The sequence below is a fragment of the Cyanistes caeruleus genome, chromosome 8 (assembly GCF_971803275.1).
Source record: "Cyanistes caeruleus chromosome 8, bCyaCae1.hap1.1, whole genome shotgun sequence".
Taxonomy (NCBI): Eukaryota; Metazoa; Chordata; class Aves; order Passeriformes; family Paridae; genus Cyanistes; species Cyanistes caeruleus.
In genome coordinates, this window is record NC_141708.1 from 24,159,474 (window position 1) to 24,180,192 (window position 20,719).

Sequence of the window (20,719 nt, forward strand, 5' to 3'; positions counted from 1 at the left end):
ATGTTACTAGATGTCTTGAGTCACTGCTGGGGTTTCACTAAAGACTTGTTTTCTCTCTTCACAGCCCTCTATCTGGATTTCCATTCTCATTTTCCCAGTTCTTCAGAGGGTTATAGCAGGAGGCTGTTACAACCACCCTGCAGTCCCTTGAAACACCAGGGCTTTGAAATCTTTGTTTGGAAGTGTCTCAAATATCAGTATTTGAAATTGTTTAAAAACAATCAGTTGAAGAGAGAAAGCACTCACTTGCCAGCCACAAGGAAGAGTTCTTTGAGGAGCATTTGCCATGCTTCATTCTTTCCCTTCTATCTTTCTGTTTCTGGGGTGGCAGTTCAACCTGTCTTTCATACTTGCATTGCAGAGAGCAAGAGCAGGAAGCATCCTATGGGCTCTAAGAAAGACTCCTGTCATAAGGGGAAACAGCTGTCCAAAGTGCCCCTATGTGCAGGGTGTGAGCAGCTTGAAGTCTTACCACTATGGGTAAATAACTTTTGGATTCAAAAGGCAAATCACACGTTGTTATTGGAGAAGCTGGAGTGGGGTATCTCCAGAAAGCATTGCTTTCTGACCTTTAAAGCAGTTACCTCCAGGGCAGAGTGAAGCAGGATATGTGCCTCACTATTGACTGTGACATTTCTGTCCTAAAAATAGAACACTACAATCCCTTTCTGGTTCAGACCGGCAGCCTCTGTGGGTATATGATATTCACACAGACCTCGGTTTTTTCAGGGTTTCAGTAGCTGGATATCCAGATGGAATAAATGCTAAAGGCCTCAGATTGGGAAAACAAAGTGAAAAAAGGATGTGGGAGAGTACCTCACTATGTTTTTTGTTTGCTGTAGTATAGAAAATGTTTCCTGTGGAAACCTACAGCTTAATCTGAGTCTGCTGAGATCAGAGATGACTAATCCACCTAGAGGATCCAGTGGAAAGTGGCTGCATAAATCTGTGTAAACCAGGGGATCTTTTCTATCTCCTTGGTTTACATAGTTTAGTCTTAACTACAAGCATAGGGGGTGTATTCTGCACCATAATAAATGCTTTATCTTTTATACTCAAGCTAAACTGTTGAATCTATTTTATTTTTGAGCTTGTTTTGTCTATATGCAGAAACCAAGCATTTTTATGACATTATAACATTCAGTTTCATTCTAGTTTTGATGACTGTAAAAGGCAGTAAATATGAATTTTCACTGGACTGGTTGAAAACTGGTAGGGAAAATAAAAAATTGCATAATGCATTTATTTATTTTCCAGCCAACACTGTAAGTCATTCAAGGCCATGCAAAGCAAATGTACCAATCCTGTTTAGCTGAATTCATGCTGACCTTCATGTTCATGAGATAGATGCTCATTTAATATCAGTCTAAAAAGGTAACATATGGGAGTTAGTGATCATGGGAATATTAAGAATTAATTTTTAAAACAGAAGAAACTTTTTCAGTGGGACACTGAGCTTGGGCAAGCTGACATGTTTAGGGTGGAGTTCAAGTTCGCTCTTACTAAATCTGTTCAGCTACCTACATCTTAATCAAATCACAGACTAAATCATTTTAGGTCTGGATAAGACTTTCTGATGTTCAAGAAGACCACATTAGCTTTGGATGTTGGGGAGGAGCTCTTCAGCGCCCTGAGAAGGAACTGACATGCATTTCAACTGCAGCGCAGAGCTGTGTCAGATCCCCTTCAAACTACTAACACAGCACTGTGGAAGCAGAAACTGGAATGTTACAGTTCCTTGGGGAAGATGCAAATGGTGTAGGGGAATAGTCATTTGTGTAGTTTGGGCAGGTAAATTGAAGTGGTCGTGTTAATCTGCCAGTCACCTGCACAGAGGAGACTCTCAGCTGAAGATCTGTTCGAGTCATCTGTGGGACCAGACTTCTGTGTTTGCTCATCATCTTGGAGAGTTGTTTGCTCTTCTTTCAGGTTCGGGGAGAGGGGACAAGAAATCACTGTGTTACAGAGAAATAGGCTCATCCCTTCTAAGCCACCTACTGCTTCTACCCTACAGAACTTCCAGTGTTACAAGGAGGTCATTGTAAGTCTGTAACTTCTGAGCTGAGGAAACACATTCTTCACATTAATAAGCAGTTTCCCACAACAAATAGCAATGGGAACTTTTGGGTTCTTCATTGGAAAGAATGATACTAATTGTTTTGCCATAGTAAAGTGGCTAATAGGAGCTCCTTCCCCACATCCCCCTTTTTTCAGGTCAGTGTGGCACATTCCAATTTGTGTTTGCTTTGAAGCACAGGAGGAATCCCACACGGAGGGGGATGGTGGTTTTATCACACTCAAGCGTGCGGCCCAGTAAACCTTTTACTTTCTTCATATACCCCAGTTTCAGGGTAGTTGGGAGGATTCTGGATTTCCCCCCACATGCTGAAAAAAATGCAACATTCTTTGTTTTTCCATCACAAATGAACTGAAACCCGTAATCTCTGTACTGAGCAGAAGTGATTAAAATAGTGTGGAACAGATGGTTTAAAAGCTGCCAAAAACTGAATCTTTTGCTATTTTGTTTCTTGAAACAACTACATTAATTCCTGAGTCAGCTTTGAGGGTACCATCATAACTCATCTGAGATGAGAGAGCATGTTTGTTTCTCTGTCTTTGACTGCTAATTAATAGAACTAATGAATTTAATTTTTTTAAACTAAAAAAAAACCCACATACTAAAAGCTGAGGTAACATATTTTCATGCAGGACAAAAAGTTTTTCATGGAGCTTTTAACAATAACTTTTTCTTGTAAATTTTGCTACTTGTGTTAGGGTTCTTTCCGTGGAGGGTAAAACCGTGTTCCAGTTCTACCATAATGAAGACACTGCAGTATTTCAAAATGGTATTTGGTTTTGATACTCAGTGTATGTGAGTTTGGTGATTTGAATACATTGTATTTATGTATACATATATTGTAATATATGAATTTATTCTGTGTATTTATACACAGGAATTTCCAGGCAATCTTGTGATCCAGAAAGCCGTGTGCGATCACAAAGCTGTGTGCATTCCCTGCTGTTCCAGGTGAACAGATATCTCCCACTGAAGGCTTAAGACCAGGGACTTGCAAACAGTAGAGTTGTATCCTCCCCAATGCATGTTGTGAAACAGCATCTTGCTCTTTTGAGCTGCCTTTTTTTTTGTTGTTTTTTTTTTTTTTTAATAAAGCCATAATCTGTAGCTTAAAGAAGGATTTTTTTACTGTCAAGCCAAAGCATGTCATCTATATGAGTGAATGTGTGATGGCACAACACACCATACTGGGCTCTTCCAAGTCTCTCACTTCTGCCATGGAGCTACTCCAGCAGTTTTATGGGCTGAAAATTATGACAAGGTCTTTCGATATTCCTAGACACCATTGGTTTACTAATGCTACTTAAAGTGATTTTTACGTAGCAGTTTTCTGCTCTCAGGTCTGGCATCCACTTGAGGAAGATTTTTACAGACTGATTTTGTCAATTTAGAGAAATACTTACTGATCATATAATTTTTGTGAAACCTTGTGATTTTCCTCTTGTTTTATAATCTGTTCTTGAGCTGAACCATTACTGTTTTGTTGACTTGGTCCTAATTAAATTTAAAGTTTTCAATCAATAACCTTCCTAGCAAAGTAACATTTATTTTTACATATTTGATAGTGCAAAACCCCAGCCTGTGTACAGTACAATAGTAAATGACTTCTAGAAAGGAGGGGTAGAAAAACAAGGCTGAATTTGTATTTTTATTTAAACATGTTTTTGTTAAGGTTTTCAGTTTTAAATTAGAATTTCAGAGATGTAGTAACTGTCTGATTTCTGTAGATGATGCTGTGTTTAAGCAAAGCAGTTTTAAATAATGGAAGTCTTGCTGAATATTTGCTGAAACTGAATTTCATGGCCACCTCCACTTACAGTGATGGGAACTGATCTGTTTGCCCCCCTCATTTTTTTCCCAGTATATCATTTCTCCAAGCAGGAAAACCTTAGCTGGATGTTTTTACTTATCTGAGCTCTTCTGTGAAGAACCTGGCTTCTGAAAGATGTAACTGGAAATCAGGAGGCAGCCAGTTGCTGTGGTCTAGGGGTCAGCACCAGCAGTGCCATTGCAAGCTAGGGACTTGGATTTTGGGGAGTCTGTCCCCTGGCCCTTCTCGGTGGGAGACTTTTGCTGTTGTATATGCTGCAGGTGTAGTTGCTAAACCTGGGTTGGTTCAGTACACCTGAGACCCACTAGAACTGAGTAATGTTTTACATTTTCAATATTTACTCAGTTTTGCTTTGTTTCCCTAAGGGTTTAAAGGCTTGATATTAAATTGGTGGGGTTTTCCCTGGTTTTTTTCCTAGAAGGAATGCAGTATCTCTTGTTGGTCAAACCTTGTTTAATGGGCTTGGTATCTCCTCAGTTACCAATTATTTTCTAAGGCACAGGAAGGCAAGTGAGAGGAGAGGAAGGTTTTTGAAGGTTCTCTATTGAAAATTCTGGTTTTGTTTATTTTTTAAATTCTCCTAAATAGTCATACTGAGAAGTGACATAATTGCATAGACTTTTAATTTCCTCAGGGCTCTATGTGGTCTTCATCCACCTTCTCAGATGTTGGCTACAGATGTTTAAAATCACTTCCTCCCAATTAAACATCTGCTCCAAAGTGACAAAGTGTAAGGCCACATATGTCAGAAAGTCCAATGTACTCACCAACAGTTTTTGTTAGTAGATATGATGGAAACCTTTTCCCTTGCCTCAGCTTTTAATGCACGGTCAGTGAGAAATTGCTCTTCTTACTGAACTCCATGGGGGACACTGGGGGCTTTAAGTACACTGGTTTTAAGTACACGTTTAAGGATTCCCTTCATCTTCTGTGTAAGTATTTTGGATGTCTCTAGTCCACAATTGTCATTTGCTCTACCATCTAAGGGTTATTTGCTGTCCACTTAGGGTCTTTTTAGTTCAAAAGTAGTGATGTGAGCTGATATGGTAGCTTTACTGTTTAATTAGAGGGAATATTAAAAAAAACACTCTGTTTTCATATTATAAAGACTTTTATTTTATTTTATTATTTTATTTTTTAATCTTATTTTCATTTTAAAATTTGGTGCAGCATGTCTGTTGTACCAAATGAGGATTAATGTAGCCAGTCTGATTCTTTGATCAATGCCTAGTAGTCTTTTCCTGGACTGGCCACAGGGTAGATGTATGCAAGAGAAAAAGTGACTGTGAATAAACAGGTAATAAACAGTATGTAACTGGGAGAGGAATGGAGAAAATAAGAGATTTTTTTAAAAATTGATTTTCAAAGGTAGAATATTGAATATTGATGACATTAGGTAAAAGTAACAAAAGATTAAAAGAAATTAATTTATGAAGATGTCAGAGAAAAATAATGGGTTTGTGCCATGGGGGAGAAACCAACAAAAAGGAAGCAGTGGCAAAAAACCCCTTTGCTGATAGAAATTCATCAATTTACAGCGAAATTAAAACTTAAAAATGAAAATGAACTTAAAATACGTACAAGAGTTTGTGTGTGCATGTTTTTGAGGTACTGTGCTGTTAGATAGTATCATTCTGTCGGTTGTTACTCCATCTCAGTCTGCAGACATGCGAGCAGGTGGTGGCAGAATGATGTGCTTTGCTGTGTCAGTGCTGCGAGGCAGAGTTTTCAAAGGATGTAATCTGTGGTTTTTCTGGCGCCCTGATGCAGCACTGGTTGGCTGTAGTGTTACTCACTGGTGCTCTCATAGGTCCCATATGAGATCAGTGCCACTTGTGCTAAGAAAGTCTGCACACATTTTGAAGGTCCTTCCTATGAATAGCTTTTACTGAGATAGACGGGAAAGAGGGTAGAGGAAGGCAAGGGTTGGAAAAGAAGAGGTGGGAACTGAGTAAACCCTGTTGGAGAACTGGGAACTGCTTTCTTGAGTCTCCCCACTGCCTTTGTCACACCATTGTTTTTCTGCTAGTGCCTTTTTTGAGAGAGAAGATAAAGAACTTACAGAGTTTATGGTCATGAAGCTTCCTCCCGGATTTGAGATGTGTTCTTAAAAGTGAGGAACCTCCTGTGGAAATGGACAGTGTTAACTCAGTTACAAGAGCTTTTAGGCTAATTACAACTTGCCACCGTGAGATCTTGTCTGAGAGCAGTCAGAAACCAAATTTAACCAAGCACCTCAGTTTAAGGATCATGTTTTTATGAGACTGCTCAGGGCAGTGCAGTGACAGAAGGGGGCCAGTCTTGCACAGGAGATGGAGTGCTCTGTATCAGTGCCTGACTCAGTGCCCCCCAGAGCACGGTGACCTGCTCACCCTCTGCCTATGGGATATGCCAACAGCCCTGTGCTCATCTATTCCCTGAAGTGAGGCTAGCAGGCAGGCAGTGGATTTGCTGTTAAGCACTGGTGTAATCGATTACATTAATGTGTTGAATTCCTCCCAAACAGGGCTCAAGTGGCGACAGTGACTTCTTTCCTTTTTCATCTCTCTGTTTACTGTCTTTGTAAATAAAACCAATTGTATCTGGGGTTGGGGACTGCTTTTATTTCATAAAATACTGGGCAAAAATGCCTTCTTTTCTATGTCTCTGTCTTTTTTCCTTTTATAAGTGCAGAAAGGAAAGTGTGCCAGGTTGCTTGGGAGAATTTGGTCTAATTTGGAGGAATCCCCAGTGTGACTGCCTCCCCAAAGCACACCTCAGTCTCAAAAGCTGTTCCTTCTCCTTGCTGCTCCCTCCCAGAAGGCAATACAGGGGTGGCTGCTCCTCCTGCCTTGGTTGCTCCTCCCAAAGACACCACTTTCTGCTCTGGTAGTTAAAAGAATATATGGATTTTCCTTCAGATTTACACTCTGTGTTTGAGCTTCCTTGCTGGCTTGCATTGCAGCTGATTGACACAGTCATCTTCAGTAATGTTATGCACACTACACAAGTGATATCTTCTCACAGGTTTTTTTTTCCTTACCTTTGCATTCCTCTGTCTTCAGGATAGGTACCCTGAAGAAGCATTGTTGCTTAAATATCAGCTCTTTAATCTGATGTAATTGTTTAGAGAATGTTTTCATGTTTTTGATGAAATGAGATATCTCAGTCAATACTTTGTCTGAAAGCAATATAAATATTTTATCAGAATCATGTAAATTGTGTTACACATTTTAGTAGATTTGAGATGGTTACTTGCCTCCTGTGGCATTCTGTAGGGATTCAGGCCCCTTTTTTTATGCCCATGAATTATTCTTGCTGTTGTATAAAGCAGTGTCATAGTCTTAAGAATTTAGTTGTACTTTTAAAACTAAAAGTTAACAAATAGTACTGATCATTTCTGTTATGATAGAATTCTAATCCTCCTTGTGTCTCTGGGCAGTAGTGTTGCTCCAGTGATTAGTCATAAGAAAGTCACCTGCACTGGACCCCCATACATCTTCAGTTCAGTTGACCTCTCCCTGTAGCACTGGTGATACTTAAAACAAAATGTTGATTTGATCCATGGTTTGGCTTTCTTTATTTCTTATCACAGAGTGACAGAATTTGCATGTTTATTCCACGAGTATCGAAACTACTTGCATGGGTCTGCTGCTTTTGCTTTTAAATAACTCCAAATTTAAATTTAAATGCATAGGGCTTTTTTTCTTGATTGCTCTATTACTTTATTTTGGAAAAAGTATTCAGTAATGTAAACGAAGCTGCAACAGAAAAAAAACAAACCAAGTATGTGTGTGTATGTGTATTTTTTTTTCTCATCCAGAGACCAATGGAGACAGTACAGGCCAATAGGCATCACTGGGTGAGAAATGTTACTGTATATGACATTCCCTGGAAGCCAATAAGAAAACTGAAGCAAGAGTAATCACCTACACTCATGTAGACTACTCCTTAAAGTCTTTTCTGTAGAGGAATTGCTAACAAAAATGAAGTGAATCCTTCTTGTTTTCATAGAAAACCTAAGAAACAGTCTGTTTTTCTTGTGTAGAAGAATAAAACTGTGCTGTACACTTGAAATTGTTTGCTTATAGTGTAGCAGGAGATGGTTTGCAGTCAGTGGCATGTGCTGAAATGGGAATAGGAGCACGGAAGTGATATATTGAGGGTTATTGAGAAACTAGGGTTATCTGTCTCCCATCTGCCCCTTTGCATCAGTGTAAAAAAAATTACAAACTGATTTTATCTTTGCCTCTCTCTCCCCCTCAGTCCCAGGAGGATGACAAGATTTCTAAGAGAGTTAGAAGGCATATAAATCTTCTCAGCTTGCTGAAATAGTCATTTCTATCTACTAAATGAGGAAGCTGTTGAGGAGTGGTATTGAAAGTTACTCATTAACTTCTTTGCTCTGGCTTTGTAAAACTGACTTCCGTTTCCCCCTGTCTGACTTTGATACAGGAGTTTATGGCAGACCCCTGTGATTCTGATCTGATTGAAGTGAGGAGACTCAGGTCACTAAACTTGGCTCCTTCAGTAGAGATAAGAGCTACCATTAAACCCCAGAAAGATGTAGCAGATGAGAGTACTAGAATATAAACCCTTAATTTTGCCAGGGCTATAAATATTAAAATCACAGGCCTTCACCCAGAAGAATGTCTTCAGAGAGGTAAAGGTGATTCAAAGCAAGAGAAAGGCAATTTGGAGAGGACATCCTATACATGAGAAAATAGAGATGGTTTTGATGAGATCTGAGGCACTGCAGAAGTTTCATCTTTCCTTTTGGAAAGTCCCTGCCTCGTGAAGGTTTGTCATTTCTAAGAATCACAGAAATCATCTTAAAGCAAAAGCGGAATTTTTTTCTATTTATGTTGATTTCTGTAAATATGTCTAATATTGCCTTGCCTAAAGCAAAAAGAAATGTAACTTTCATAACTTTATTCACTTTAACTTCAGTAAAAACAATTTGCTTTCACTCTGCTAGCTTTTCTTTGCAGGTATGAAAGTATATTACATCTCCTTCAAGACAATTTTTAACATGAGTTTAAATGTTAAAGCCCACACAGAATTTTTCCAAAAGCATGTCTTCCAGGCCCAGATAAGTGGCCTACAGAGTAACACTAAAGTGTGTTAAGCCTCACTTAAATAACCTGCCAGCACTTTTTTCAATTCAAGATTTTTTCAATTCAATTCAAGATGTTGATTATAAAGGTGCAGTAGTCAGTAAATAGTTTGGAGAGTTGACATTGACTGTTTGGCCAAAAGTTAAAAGCTGTGGTAATGACTTGTGGTTTCTCAGTTCTTGGATGTGCTGAACTGAAAATCTGTTAAAGATGCTTAACTTCTAGCAGCAAAAGATTTAGCATTTTCAGAAAATCAGACCAAATTATGCTTTCTGAAATTGAAGTACCCACAATTTTATTTTCTCATCTTCTCCAAGTTGTACTCTCATTTAAGCTGGTCTCACTGCACCTGAACTTTCACTTCAGTTTTTGTAGTTAGAGGAGATACTTGAGTATGTGTTCTCAAAGTACTTTAAGTAATTAAAAGAAATTAAGTGATTCAAATACAGTTGTCTGGTTAAGCCTCCAAAGAATATGTTCAGCTGTAATGTTTACTTAAGAGTGGATTTAAATATGAAACAAAAAGTAAAGCCACATTTATGGCCTAAGGAAACATGCAAAATATTCCTGATTTTACTTTGAAGGCTTCATTAAAAATAGCTCACCATCAAACTTCCCATTTTAAAGCTTCAGCTGTGAAATATTTAAGCCTTAGCACTCAGTCTTTTGACAGTCAGCCCACTAAGGTAGCAGTGGACAGAGAGACTCAACTGCTGCATATTGATTAAAAAGAGGATAGTTCCTGTTACTCACAGGGAAAGGATTCTAGACTTGATCATGCTATTTTGAAGTGCCTCTTGGGACAAGATTCTGTTCTGGTACCTGTACATTATAAAAGCACAACTTTTGTGAAACTCTCCATGTCATGTTGCAGGAGAGAAGTAAGAAACAGTGTTAAATACTGTTGGATATTTTCCAGATTATGGAAATGTATATTTTTGTTGCTATACTATTGCTTCATATTCTATCAAAATGTAAATTATTTAACAGATGGATGTAGTTATTAGAAAATCTTGAAGTGTGAACATTCCAAGGTGTAGACTTGCTCTTAGACTCAAAGTGGGCTAGATCTATGCTAGAAATCCTCCAATAAAATAGGATGTGTTTATATGCATGCCAGAAGCCCTCTTTAAGTGGTATCACATAAACCCTCAATTGTAAATTTAATTTCAGTGAGAGCCCAATAAGGGCATAACCTCTTGCCAGTAGTATGAGCTGTCTGTGCTTGGTAGGAACTGGCAGCAGGGCTGTCCTCCCTGATTCTACTGCTAAATATTTCTCAGGCCTAGAAGACTTTCAGCTTCCTGTAAAGAAATATATAGACTGTTTTAGAGGCAAATATACAGAAGATGGTAAAAAGAAAAAAGAAAAAATGTGAGTGTAGCTATTTGGTAGGAATGTGCCAGGTATATATTGGTGGTCCCAAAGTGAGTGATACTTTCATGTGGTTATAATATGTTTTGGTAACTTCATGTTCTACTGTATTCAGCTTGTTTAACCCACAAGCTATGCTGCTTTAAAATGTCTCACAGTTTAAGAAGGATTCACTGCTCTTAATGGTATCCCTCTTTATCTATATGTAGGTATATGGTTATTTATCTTGCATGCCCTTGTATTTTGTTCTTAACTATTGTATTTTCATTGTTTTGTTTGAGAAGATGCAGTTATGCTATCTATATAATAAGGAACGTTCTTCTTAAATCTAAGTAATAGGTAGTGAAGGGTTAAAAATCTAAGGGCCTATTAATGTAGAGAAATGCTGACACAAGTTCTTCAGTCCTTTTCCTGACAGAACACCCATCTTTAATTTGCTCCTCTCTTTACCCATATAACATTGTACATCTGTCCTTGAAAACAGCTCCTGCAGCATGAGCCTAGCCAGTGGAGTCAATTTAGCAAAGGTTGCTGTCTGTGTCCTAGCAGTGCAGGCAGACAGCCTGGAGCTATGACTTATAATCAGCTGAACAGGTATATGAATAATTACTAAAGATAGAAACATGTGTTAATTGCTGGGTTTAATCCTGTTCTCATAAATTGCTACAGAATCACCCCCCTCCAGCATTAACCATCACCCTCCTCCTAGCATTAACATGTCAAAATGAGTATTTTTCTCAGAGCATAAGTAACTCAGAGTGTAGATTTGGGAACTTTTTTCGTTTTAAGATTCTTGTTAGTATTTAAGCATACCGATACTCTCTGAGGGTCCTTTGTATCTGCTTTGAAGCTTTGAGGCTCGAAGTATTTGGAGTTGACTGAGAGCCGAGTTTGTCAGTTTCTGAAAGCAAAACTTGATGTTAAGCTGCTGTTTCTCTTAAAATGATTGTCTGCTAGGAGGTTTCTTTAACTCTGAGTAAAGTCACTTTCTTTTCAGACCATTCCATTTTTTCTTTAATCACTCTGATTATCAAAACCAAGAAAACAATAAAGAATACCTCTCTCCCTATAGTTCTATCCTGTTGCTAACACAGTAATCCTCAGTAAGTGGGAAAAATGAAGAGATGCTCATAGAAATTGATTAGGGTATGAGGGAAAGAGTGACAGTGACTGCATTTGGTCTTCACCAAGAGCATTTTGCCTTATTAGGCTACTTAGCAAGCTGAACTGTACTTTATCTCATAGTCCTCTAAAAATAACTCTGTATGGCTTTCTGGCAGATTGATACAAAAAGTGTATGATGGTGGTACATGGGGTTGTTTAAATACAAGGCTAGAAGCATGAGCTGGCCTCCAAATGATTAATGTCTTTGTATTCCAGAATGGAAGCTTTCCAAGACAGTGATGCATAGCCACCAATTTGTAACTCTTTTTTTAATTTGTAACTTTGGACTTTTATCTATCTGATTATTATATATTATATATGTTTGATATGGTGTCATGAAACATCTGAGTGCACTTTCAATGGTTTTCTACACTCCACAACTGATTTGAAGAAAGTGACATTCCATGTTGCTTTCATAGAGTTTTTAAAAACTAAAAAAAAACCCACAACATAAAAAATGAGGGCATCTCAACTTTCTCATTTTCAGACTCTCACAATTCACTCATAGCACAGAGAAAAAGTTCTGTTATGAACTTTTCAATGTATAGAACGTAAAGAGTGAGGGTGATGAAGGATATATCTTCTCTACATCTCCTCTTACTGCATTTATGTCCCATGCAGGGGTTCTCATGCAGGGGGGGAAGACATCTCCAGCTGAGCCAGGAAACCAGAGCAGCAGCTCCTCACACTGCTGTGATGGGGCTGGCATATGAAGTGTCAACTGGATGTGAAGGCTTAGAAAGAAAAGATAAAATAAAAAAGTCACTGGGATTGACTATTCGTGGAGGGCTTATTCTTTTGAGATCTTAATGAGGAATATTAATGCAATTTAGATTTCTGGAAAATAATTGTGAAGAGTCAAAACAGTTTAGACTGGATTTACAATGCCAAGAAGTGTTCAGGAGCCCTAGCAGGGCTTCTACTTCCCAAGCTTCAGTTTCATTTACCCTTTTGCATCCCATTAGTTCTACATTGCCTCACAAGATGCTATTCTGATAGTTTTCTATCTTCTTTCACTGAGACCTGATTAAGTTGCTGTCTTCAGAGCTGCCTCCTTATCCCCTTGAACAATTAATCAGGGAGAGAGAAAGCTTAGCTCTAATTAACCCACAGCTTGCCAGAGGTGGGGCTTCTCCTATATGCTCAATAAAACCAAGTTTTTTTAGGGAGAATATATTCTTAACCATCTTGAAATGCAGAAGAAAAAATGTTTTCTTGAAGTGCATACTAAAACTTTCCTAGAGAGGTAATAGTCCTCGTTGCATTTGAAAGTCTTGCTTTGTTATAACAAAGTTTTTAGTATTTTGCAGAACATACAGGTGCTGAAAGATTTGTTTGAAATCTAAAGAACTGTTCATCAGATATTCCCCCAAAGTGGCAGAAGGTTAAAAATGTCTAAACTACATGAGGACAATCAAGCAGCTTACAAGATGTGGTATAGAAATATTTTATCAAAACTTAGTGAAAATATGGATGTTTTAGAAATCCACTTGATCATGCTGAAAAAATGAATGTTGAATGGAAAGGACTTCAGTTAATTCTGATTTCTTTCTGATTTTCTAGAAATGTCATGAGCTCTAGCCCAGATGCCAGAAGAGGCACTGAAAGCCATTTTTGCCATGCACCAGTTTACCAAGGAATTCCACTAGAAACATTCAAAAGTTAGAAAAACAATGAAGCTCCAATGTAATTAAAAGCAGATTTTAAAACATACATTAGCATTTGTAGCAAAATAGATACATTAAAATAAGAGCAGAGCATCACAGGTGGGGTATGTTACATCTGTCTTTAAAATTGCCCGAAGAACAAGTCAGGTTGTGAGGGCACAGCTGCAGTGGCTCTGCTGTGGTTGAGATAGTGCTGGGGACAACTCTGAGCTGAGGCCATCACTACAGTGATCCCTTAGGCCTGTAAAGCCTCTCTTCTGACTGCCACACTTCATCACAGGTGTGATTTTTCCTTCCTGTACTTTGTCCTGTATTTCTGCATGCTTCGGTTACTTTTGCTTCGCAGTTTTGCCTGAAAGTATAGATGTGAAGAGAACCAAAGATACAAACAGTGAATGGCTTCAATGTGTATTTCTGAGTGGTTTTATTGCACTGTAATTTTATAGATCATCTTGTTTTTCTGCACATGGTAAAGGCATTAAATCAAAAGAAAGAATGAAGGAAATAGAGATTAGAAAATTGCAACATTATTAGATGGACTTAAGGTCTCCTTTTCCAGATATTTTGGCAATTGACAGAGGTGTTCATCAGGGTGCCCAAAGGTCTATCCTGAGCCTTTGCTGAGAGTTGAAGGAGTATTGTTTTGTAATGGGGTAACAAGAACATGAGCATTTCCATGGTCTTGAAAGTTAAATAGGGTGTGTCTTTCAGAAGATTTTGAATGTTCTGGCCCAATTGCTGTGTGCTTCCAAAACAGCATTTGGTGGTTCCAGGTTCAGATCAGAGGCTTCATCAAAACATTTAGTTACCAAGGGCTACAAGCAAACAGTGGTCATGGGCAGCAGGAAAAAAACCCTACCTTTTGTAACTTCCCTACCTTTGCTTTATAAACCCTAATGCAGAGGGGGACCAAAGGGTATGTACTTTAGTCATAAAATTCTTTGCAATGTAGTAATCTCAAACAGGATAGGACAAAACCGTGTGAAAGGGTCTCCTTTTACTTTACTTTTAAATACTGGGTTTTCCTTCCACACCTCTCTTTAGAAGGAGTTTATTTGATTATGTAAAAATGGGTTATGCATGAAAGACACTTGATGCACAGTCAGAGGATTTCAATTTTTGTTTTTTCAAATACATGGTTGGTTTTTTACTGGGATGCAGCCCTTAGATTTATGACAGCTTCAACTGATTCAACCTACTGTGAAACATTAGGAAAAATCGACAAGGCCACTGATCCATGTATTCTGTGTATTTCAACTATGTAATTGTAAGCCTTCTAAAGAGATTTTTGAATCCTTTGAATCAACAGTAAAATATATACATATCAAGGGAACTAATTCTTGGGCAAATAACCTGCTCTAGACAAATATTGTAAGGAACTACCCTGCTGTGTTCAGCAGTGCAGCAAAACTCGGATGAATAAAGATTGGTCCCCGAGATAAACCTTTAAATCTTTGGTCATAGAAAATTTGCATTGCTAAAGGATTATATTATGAGTCAGTGGGCAATAACTGCTATTACAGCTACTTGAAGAGTTTTTCCTTACCCATTTATGCTTTCTTTCTCTGCTCTTTTCTCAGCATAACTCTGACAATGATATTCTAGCAGAACATGATGCTGTCCCTCTGTGTACAGTCTGCTTGATACTGAAGTATCCAAATGGGTGATTTGTTCTCCACCCCTCTGCAGCCTCTCCTTCTTTCACTGTTGGTGATTGCATCTTTATTACAGGTGTTGATCTATTTGCATATCACTGAAGAGGGGCATAAGCAGAAGAGAAGTGAGAATTATGTCCAAAGGCTACCTCACTTGAAGCAGTTGAAGACACGCATCATGCTGTTCATGTTGAGCAGTCAAAAGCACCTGAACATACGAAAGTTGTTCACATCATTAGCTTGTTCACCATGAAAAATTGGTGTTCCATGGGCATGTCTATTGCATCATCTCAACTTAAGGACAGGCTTCTGACTTCTTAAAAATACACACCTTTGGAGAGGTATCTTGGCATGGTGAGCAATGAGCAGTACCATAAGAACATGGTTTGATCCTGTGCCAAGCAGTGACTGACAGGATTGAGATTTAGAAATTTTGTCTGTAATACTGTTTTGCACCGACTGTCTGTGCTAAACAGACAAATGTTGCCTCCTGCTTTGAGATAAACAGGACTTCTCTGAAAATCTTCCAACTCTTCTCCTTAATCAGCTAGAGGTGGTCCAAGTAAGTGTCTCCTCTTTCCCTTCCTGTAGAACTCAAAGATGTTTGAGTTCTGACCTGTTTCCCCCTCCCCTGTGAGGCTGAGCTGGGACAAGAGCCAGCAGCAGGCACACCCCCAGACAGTGGGATCCCTGGGGCCTCAACAGAGCCACACAAAGCACAGCCAAAGAGCCTGTTCTCCCATCCCCACATAAAAAAAAAGGTGCTTCCCAGTACAGACCCACTTCTCCCAGTAGTACGTGTCTTAAGTGAGTTGTGTTCATAGTTATCATTGCCTGAAAATAACCTTCCTTGTGATGTAATTTGACATACTGCTGTCAGAGGGGCTTAAACATAGTAATCTTTAAAAATGATTGGGAATTTGCCCTAGAGAAAAAACTGTTATGATTAATTTCTACAAATGATAAACCACTCCTTCTTCAAAATACTGCATGCTATGAAGTGTGATTTAATCCATTTGACTACAGAGCCTGATGCTTCTGACAACTGTGACTCAAATGTCATCACAGAAAGTGATATTTCAAGTGGCAGGGTGGGATTAGAAACCTGCTGAAGATTTGTCAAAGGAGAAGTAAGTACATAATTTTTAGATAAGTGATTTGTCTACTGTAAACCACTTCCTCTGAAAAGACAGGCAGGTTTAAAAGAGAAACTTAGACTGTTACACTAGAGAGAGCAATTTAATTGCAGAGAGATACTACTTATGATGGTAGGTAGAGAAAAAACCAGCATGCTTGGGAATGTGTTTTCTATACAGAAAAAAATAAAATTACTTTTCACCCTCAGAAAATAACTTAATTTGGGCTTGTATGAGGAAGGAACCAGTCTCAGTATCTGGGACCTCGTGATCACCTGATACATTCCTGTTGCTGCTTTATGTGTTTTTTCAAACTACAAAAAAACACCATGATATCTTATGAATTGTGTGAAAACACCTTAAATGCAGTAAAACTTGAAACAAGCACAGAAATGTTCATTCTATCAAGAATTCATGTAGCGTTAGAGCAATTACTAATTTCATTCACATCCACTGAGTCTGAACTCAGTGCACTTACATTAGTAAGGCAGTTTGGTCCTTGTTTTGGATTATTGACATGCTTTTCATTGCTTTGACCGTCCCCTGAAACTTGTGCTTCCTATATCTCTTCTGCCAGTCTAGCTGTGTAATTTATACCTCCTTAAAGCATCGCTCCACTCTGAAAGGCAATGAAAAAAAACATGTAAGGGTCTTCACTTTTCCTGCATGTGGCTGAATCTGAAGTTTGACCAGCTGCAATGGAAACTACATTTAGTGTAAGAGTTTGTTCCAGCAGCCCCATGGGTACACCTTGCATGTCTGAGTTGCCCAGGCTGTACAGACTGTCTGCTATGGATGCTGGTCCAGCTCTGAGTCCTGAAGCTCCTGTAGCAGCTGTGTTGTTGTGAGGTGTTCCTTCAGCCACACTTGTGCAGCTCTGAGATTGCACAAAGTCTGGAGAGTTTGCTTTGCAGTTCTACTTGGTCTGATGGCTGTGGGAGAGAAAGCAATAACCCTGTCTGACAGACTGACCTTGAGATCCTACATCAGGAGTGGAAGTTAAGTGGGAGCAGGCATAACTCTTACCTGTTTGCAGTGGATTCCCTGGGGGAAAAAAAAAAAAAAAGAACATGAAATCTGACAATGCTTTTTTGTGGAATCATTTTTCAGAGAAGAGCTGCTCTTTGATATCTCTGATAGTTTGCTGCTCCAATCTGTCATGTTGCCGACTCTCTGCTAAGGTGTTTGGGAAGCACAGTTAAGTGACTGTAAGCATGGCAAGGGAAGCTGGGGCCATTTTTTTCACTGCAAGGAATTTTGCTGGAGAGACAGTATTTTTTTTCAAGTCCTCCTGTTTTTATTGTTGTGTTTTGTTTGTTTCTCGCTGGAACCTGCCGGCTGCTTCACTGCCAGAGGGCCGGGTGCGCCTTTAAGAGGTGGAGGTGCCTTTGTGCAGGTTGTGCGGGGAAGGAAGTGGCTCTGCACCCAGGAGGGTGGCAGGAAAAGGCTGGTGCTCGGCTGGCCACAACTTAAACTGCCAGTTCTGCCTTTGAGAGGCAGCAAAGAATTGTCACGTTAGCTTCCTGGGGGTCGATCGTTTGTTGCTTTATTTTTTTCCCCCTTCGGCACTGTCAGTTGAAACGCTGACCACCGCAGGCACAGCTGGACATGCTTAAAACTCTTCCACGGGCAGCCCTGAGCAGGCAGTGGCGTGGGAACGGGTGATGTCCTGGGAGCGGTGCGCGGCCGGCAAAGGTGAATACCGTAACCCGCAAGCACAGCCCAAGGGACCTGTCCGGGCCAGGCTGTCCCGCAGGTGACAGCAGTTCCGGTGGCAGCCCCCGCCCGCCTGCCTCAGTTTCCCCCGGCGGCGGAGGGACGGCGCCCGTCGTTCCGCCGAGCGGGAGCGCTGGGGCGCCCTGGGGCCCGCAGTCAGCGCCGCCGCTCCAGCGACCTCCCCGGCCGGCCCCCGGTACCTCCGGCCCGGCCCGCCGGTGCCTCCCCCCCCGGCCCTCCGGTACCCCCCGCCCGGCCCGCCGGTGCCTCCCGCCCGGCCCGCCGGTGCCTCCCCCCCCGGCCCGCCGGTACCTCCCCCCCCGGCCCGCCGGTACCTCCCGGCCGGCGCGGGGCGGCGGCCGGTCCGGAAGGAAACTCCCGGCCGCGGGGGCCGCCCGCCCCGGGCGCTGCTCCGCCGCCGAGGCTGCCCTGGACGCTAATTAGCATGACTAGTTTGATGGATTTCGTCAAAAGCATTCAGCAAACAGGGTAGGGGGGAAGCGAGGGTATAAGATTTCCCAAATCTCGAGACTTTTCAGCCCCGGTGCCCTTAATGGTTTGTTACGCGGGCTCGAACAAGTGTTGCTTCCAATTAATTGATCGAGGGGATTTATTTTAGTATTTTGGCTGGGTGCCAGAGACAGAGGCTTTGTCCTAGCGTTTTAAGCACCACCCCTCCTTGCAAGTTTGAAATGTGAGCTGCCTGGGTGGTTTTTTTTTTTTTTTTTTCCCCTCCTCTCTTTCTCTCTCTTCCTTCTGGCAAAGTGACTGTGGCTGCGTGTGTGTGTGTGTGTGTGTGTGTGTGTGTGCACCAGAATGAGAGAAGGACGTACCTCTCTGTGTAATGGGAAAGCAAGACATGGATCAGTAGAGACAGAAAAGAGAACCATCAATATCAGTAACATGCAGCTGAGGTGAGATTTTTCTGAGTGTTTGATTTTCTTAAAAGCCTTTCGGAAGATTTACAGCAGCCTTCTGCCATGCTGCGTGCCGAAGACGCGCTCCTAAGCAATGTCATAGGGATGCTTACATGTCTATCGCCGTTTCAGGTCTGTTCGCGTACGTGTGAAGTTTTAAAGCTTAACCTGATTCTCTTTATTGTCTCTAGAGGGTTGTAGCTTGAGCACAAATAGCCTGTTGGCAAGTACGGCATGAGCCCATTAGCAAGACTCCATCTGTGATTGGTTTTGCCTGGAAACCGGGAGACAAGCGATGAATAATTGATGTGTGTTGTGCAGTAGCTGGACAGGCAAAGAGGAGAGAGAGAGAGAGGGAGAAACAGAGCAGGGTGCCCTCAGAGGGGGAGAGCGAACAAGCTTGAAAATAGCTACTGGCTGCCTTGTGCTGAGATGAAGGCAACCCCGGCTGTCTTTGTTCTGCACTGGCTGGTTTCTGCCTAGAAGTGTTTGCAGACATATGTGGCCTCTCCGCAGCAGCGGAGGCAGGCGCGCCGAGGCGGGGCGGCAGAGGCAGCCCGCTGAGCGGGATGTAACTCGGGGGTAAGTTGGTTCCGGGGGGCGGGGGCCGTGCGTGCGGAGCGGGGCCGCGGCCGGAGCGCGCTGGCCGCAGCAGAGCCCGGGAGTGCGCAGGGCCCTGAGCGATGTGCCGGTGTGCGGGAGCGGGTGCATTGTGGGAGCGGCTGGCAGCGATGGCAGCGGGCTCTGCCCTGCCCGGGCACCGCGCGGGGCTCCCGCCGTTCCCAGCCAGCTGCTGGCCGCATCCGCAGGCATGAAACCGAAAGGCAGCTCCGATTATCGCTGGCCTTTCCCGCAACTTTAGCCTGTCTGGCACTGTCAGAACGTGACAGGCTGTTCTGCAAACAGCAGTGACAATACTGCTGCCACCATTTCATTTTTGCTGTCTTTATAAAGACCTTGCCGTGCAGAACTCGCATCTGTGGCAAGTGGTTTCATAGAAGATCTCAAAGTGGTATTAGTATCGATGACAGTCTCGAGTATTCCAGTTGACAAGTTTTTTGCCCCCTATGTTTAGTAGTAACAAGTGTCTTGTTTAGTCTTTTCCTGTGTAAAAACTTAAAAGGTTATTTAATTTGCATATGATTTAAGGAGTTTTGAGGAAGTTTCAAACTAGTGATGCCAGACTGGAATTCAGGAAGTTGGTTTTGTTGTTCAGTTTAGTTAGTTGGCTTAATGCAGATAGTATCCAAGAACTGAATAAAATAGCATATATCGATGTACACCAAAAACAAAATGTGAAGGATCTGTGCAGCTTCAGTGTTTGCAATGCAGACATTGACAGCACGGTCTGTTTGGGGGAAGAGAGGTTGCTAATGTAGATAACAGCTCTTTGAATCTGTAAAATCACTGTGTAAGGTAAAGTAGACTTTGCATAAAGTAGCATCAGTGATTCTGGGTCCTCTAAAGTCACTGTCAAAACAAATTGTAACTTCAGTCATAGAAACTTCTTGTCCTGAGTTCAGGTGAGCCCATTATAAGATCTGGTGGAAACCCCCTACTATCTGTCATCTTTCGATGAAATAAACACTCTCTCTGTAGACATCTCATGGAGTGAACTGGTTAAATGGAACCCACACTTATGACAACTTACCTTGGCTCACAGTACTATAGAAGATAATGTTCATTCTGCAGATCTGTAGACTTTGGAATGAGAAGTTATTGAGGAGACAGTTTCTTTCAAGAAGTCCCAGGTTAAGCTAACCAGGTCATTAGGCTGGGGTGACCTAAGAAAAGCAATTAGTGTGACTGAAGTACTACTTGGAAATGGAAGTACATAAAACTAAGATCCAGCTAAAATTGTTCTATGTTGCCTAATGTTTCCTGTAGTTTTTATTCAAGTTAGAAGTTTATTACATTTCTATTGGTAATAAAGTAATTATCAGCATCTAATCATGCATAAACGTGGAAGCTCCTCTGAGTTCACCAGAAGCATGTCTTTCCATGCTGTCACCAATCTGCTTAGCAGAATTTTGTTCCTCTTTTTGCTTAGCATTTAAGTTGAGGTGGCAGCGAAAGTGCCAGTACA

At 41.0% G+C, this 20,719-nt stretch overlaps 1 protein-coding gene and 1 long non-coding RNA gene across 31 annotated transcripts in view; one reads left to right on the top strand and one right to left on the bottom strand.

Annotated features, from left to right (window-relative positions):
* The window catches only part of ZMIZ1 (zinc finger MIZ-type containing 1), a 341,851-nt gene that overhangs the window by 230,612 nt on the left and 90,520 nt on the right, over window positions 1-20,719 (top strand). For 3 of the 30 annotated variants that reach the window (XM_086899627.1, XM_086899628.1, XM_086899632.1), the window contains exon 1: window positions 17,400-17,695. The exons of 19 other annotated variants lie outside the window; for them this stretch is intronic. In XM_086899627.1, coding sequence (XP_086755753.1) covers window positions 17,665-17,695 — 31 coding nt within the window. In that variant the 5' untranslated portion in view covers window positions 17,400-17,664. Of the gene's footprint in view, window positions 1-17,377; window positions 17,696-18,201; window positions 18,631-18,963; window positions 19,216-20,719 lie in introns of those variants that run through there. 8 more of the 30 variants (XM_086899635.1, XM_023929333.2, XM_086899637.1 and 5 more) reach the window with 5 other exon arrangements.
* Window positions 11,964-14,851, bottom strand: LOC111931035 (uncharacterized). Its single transcript, XR_015289788.1, has 2 exons — window positions 14,756-14,851; window positions 11,964-13,561 (listed from the first exon to the last, which is right to left on the bottom strand). It is a non-coding gene; the product is annotated as an uncharacterized LOC111931035 (long non-coding RNA).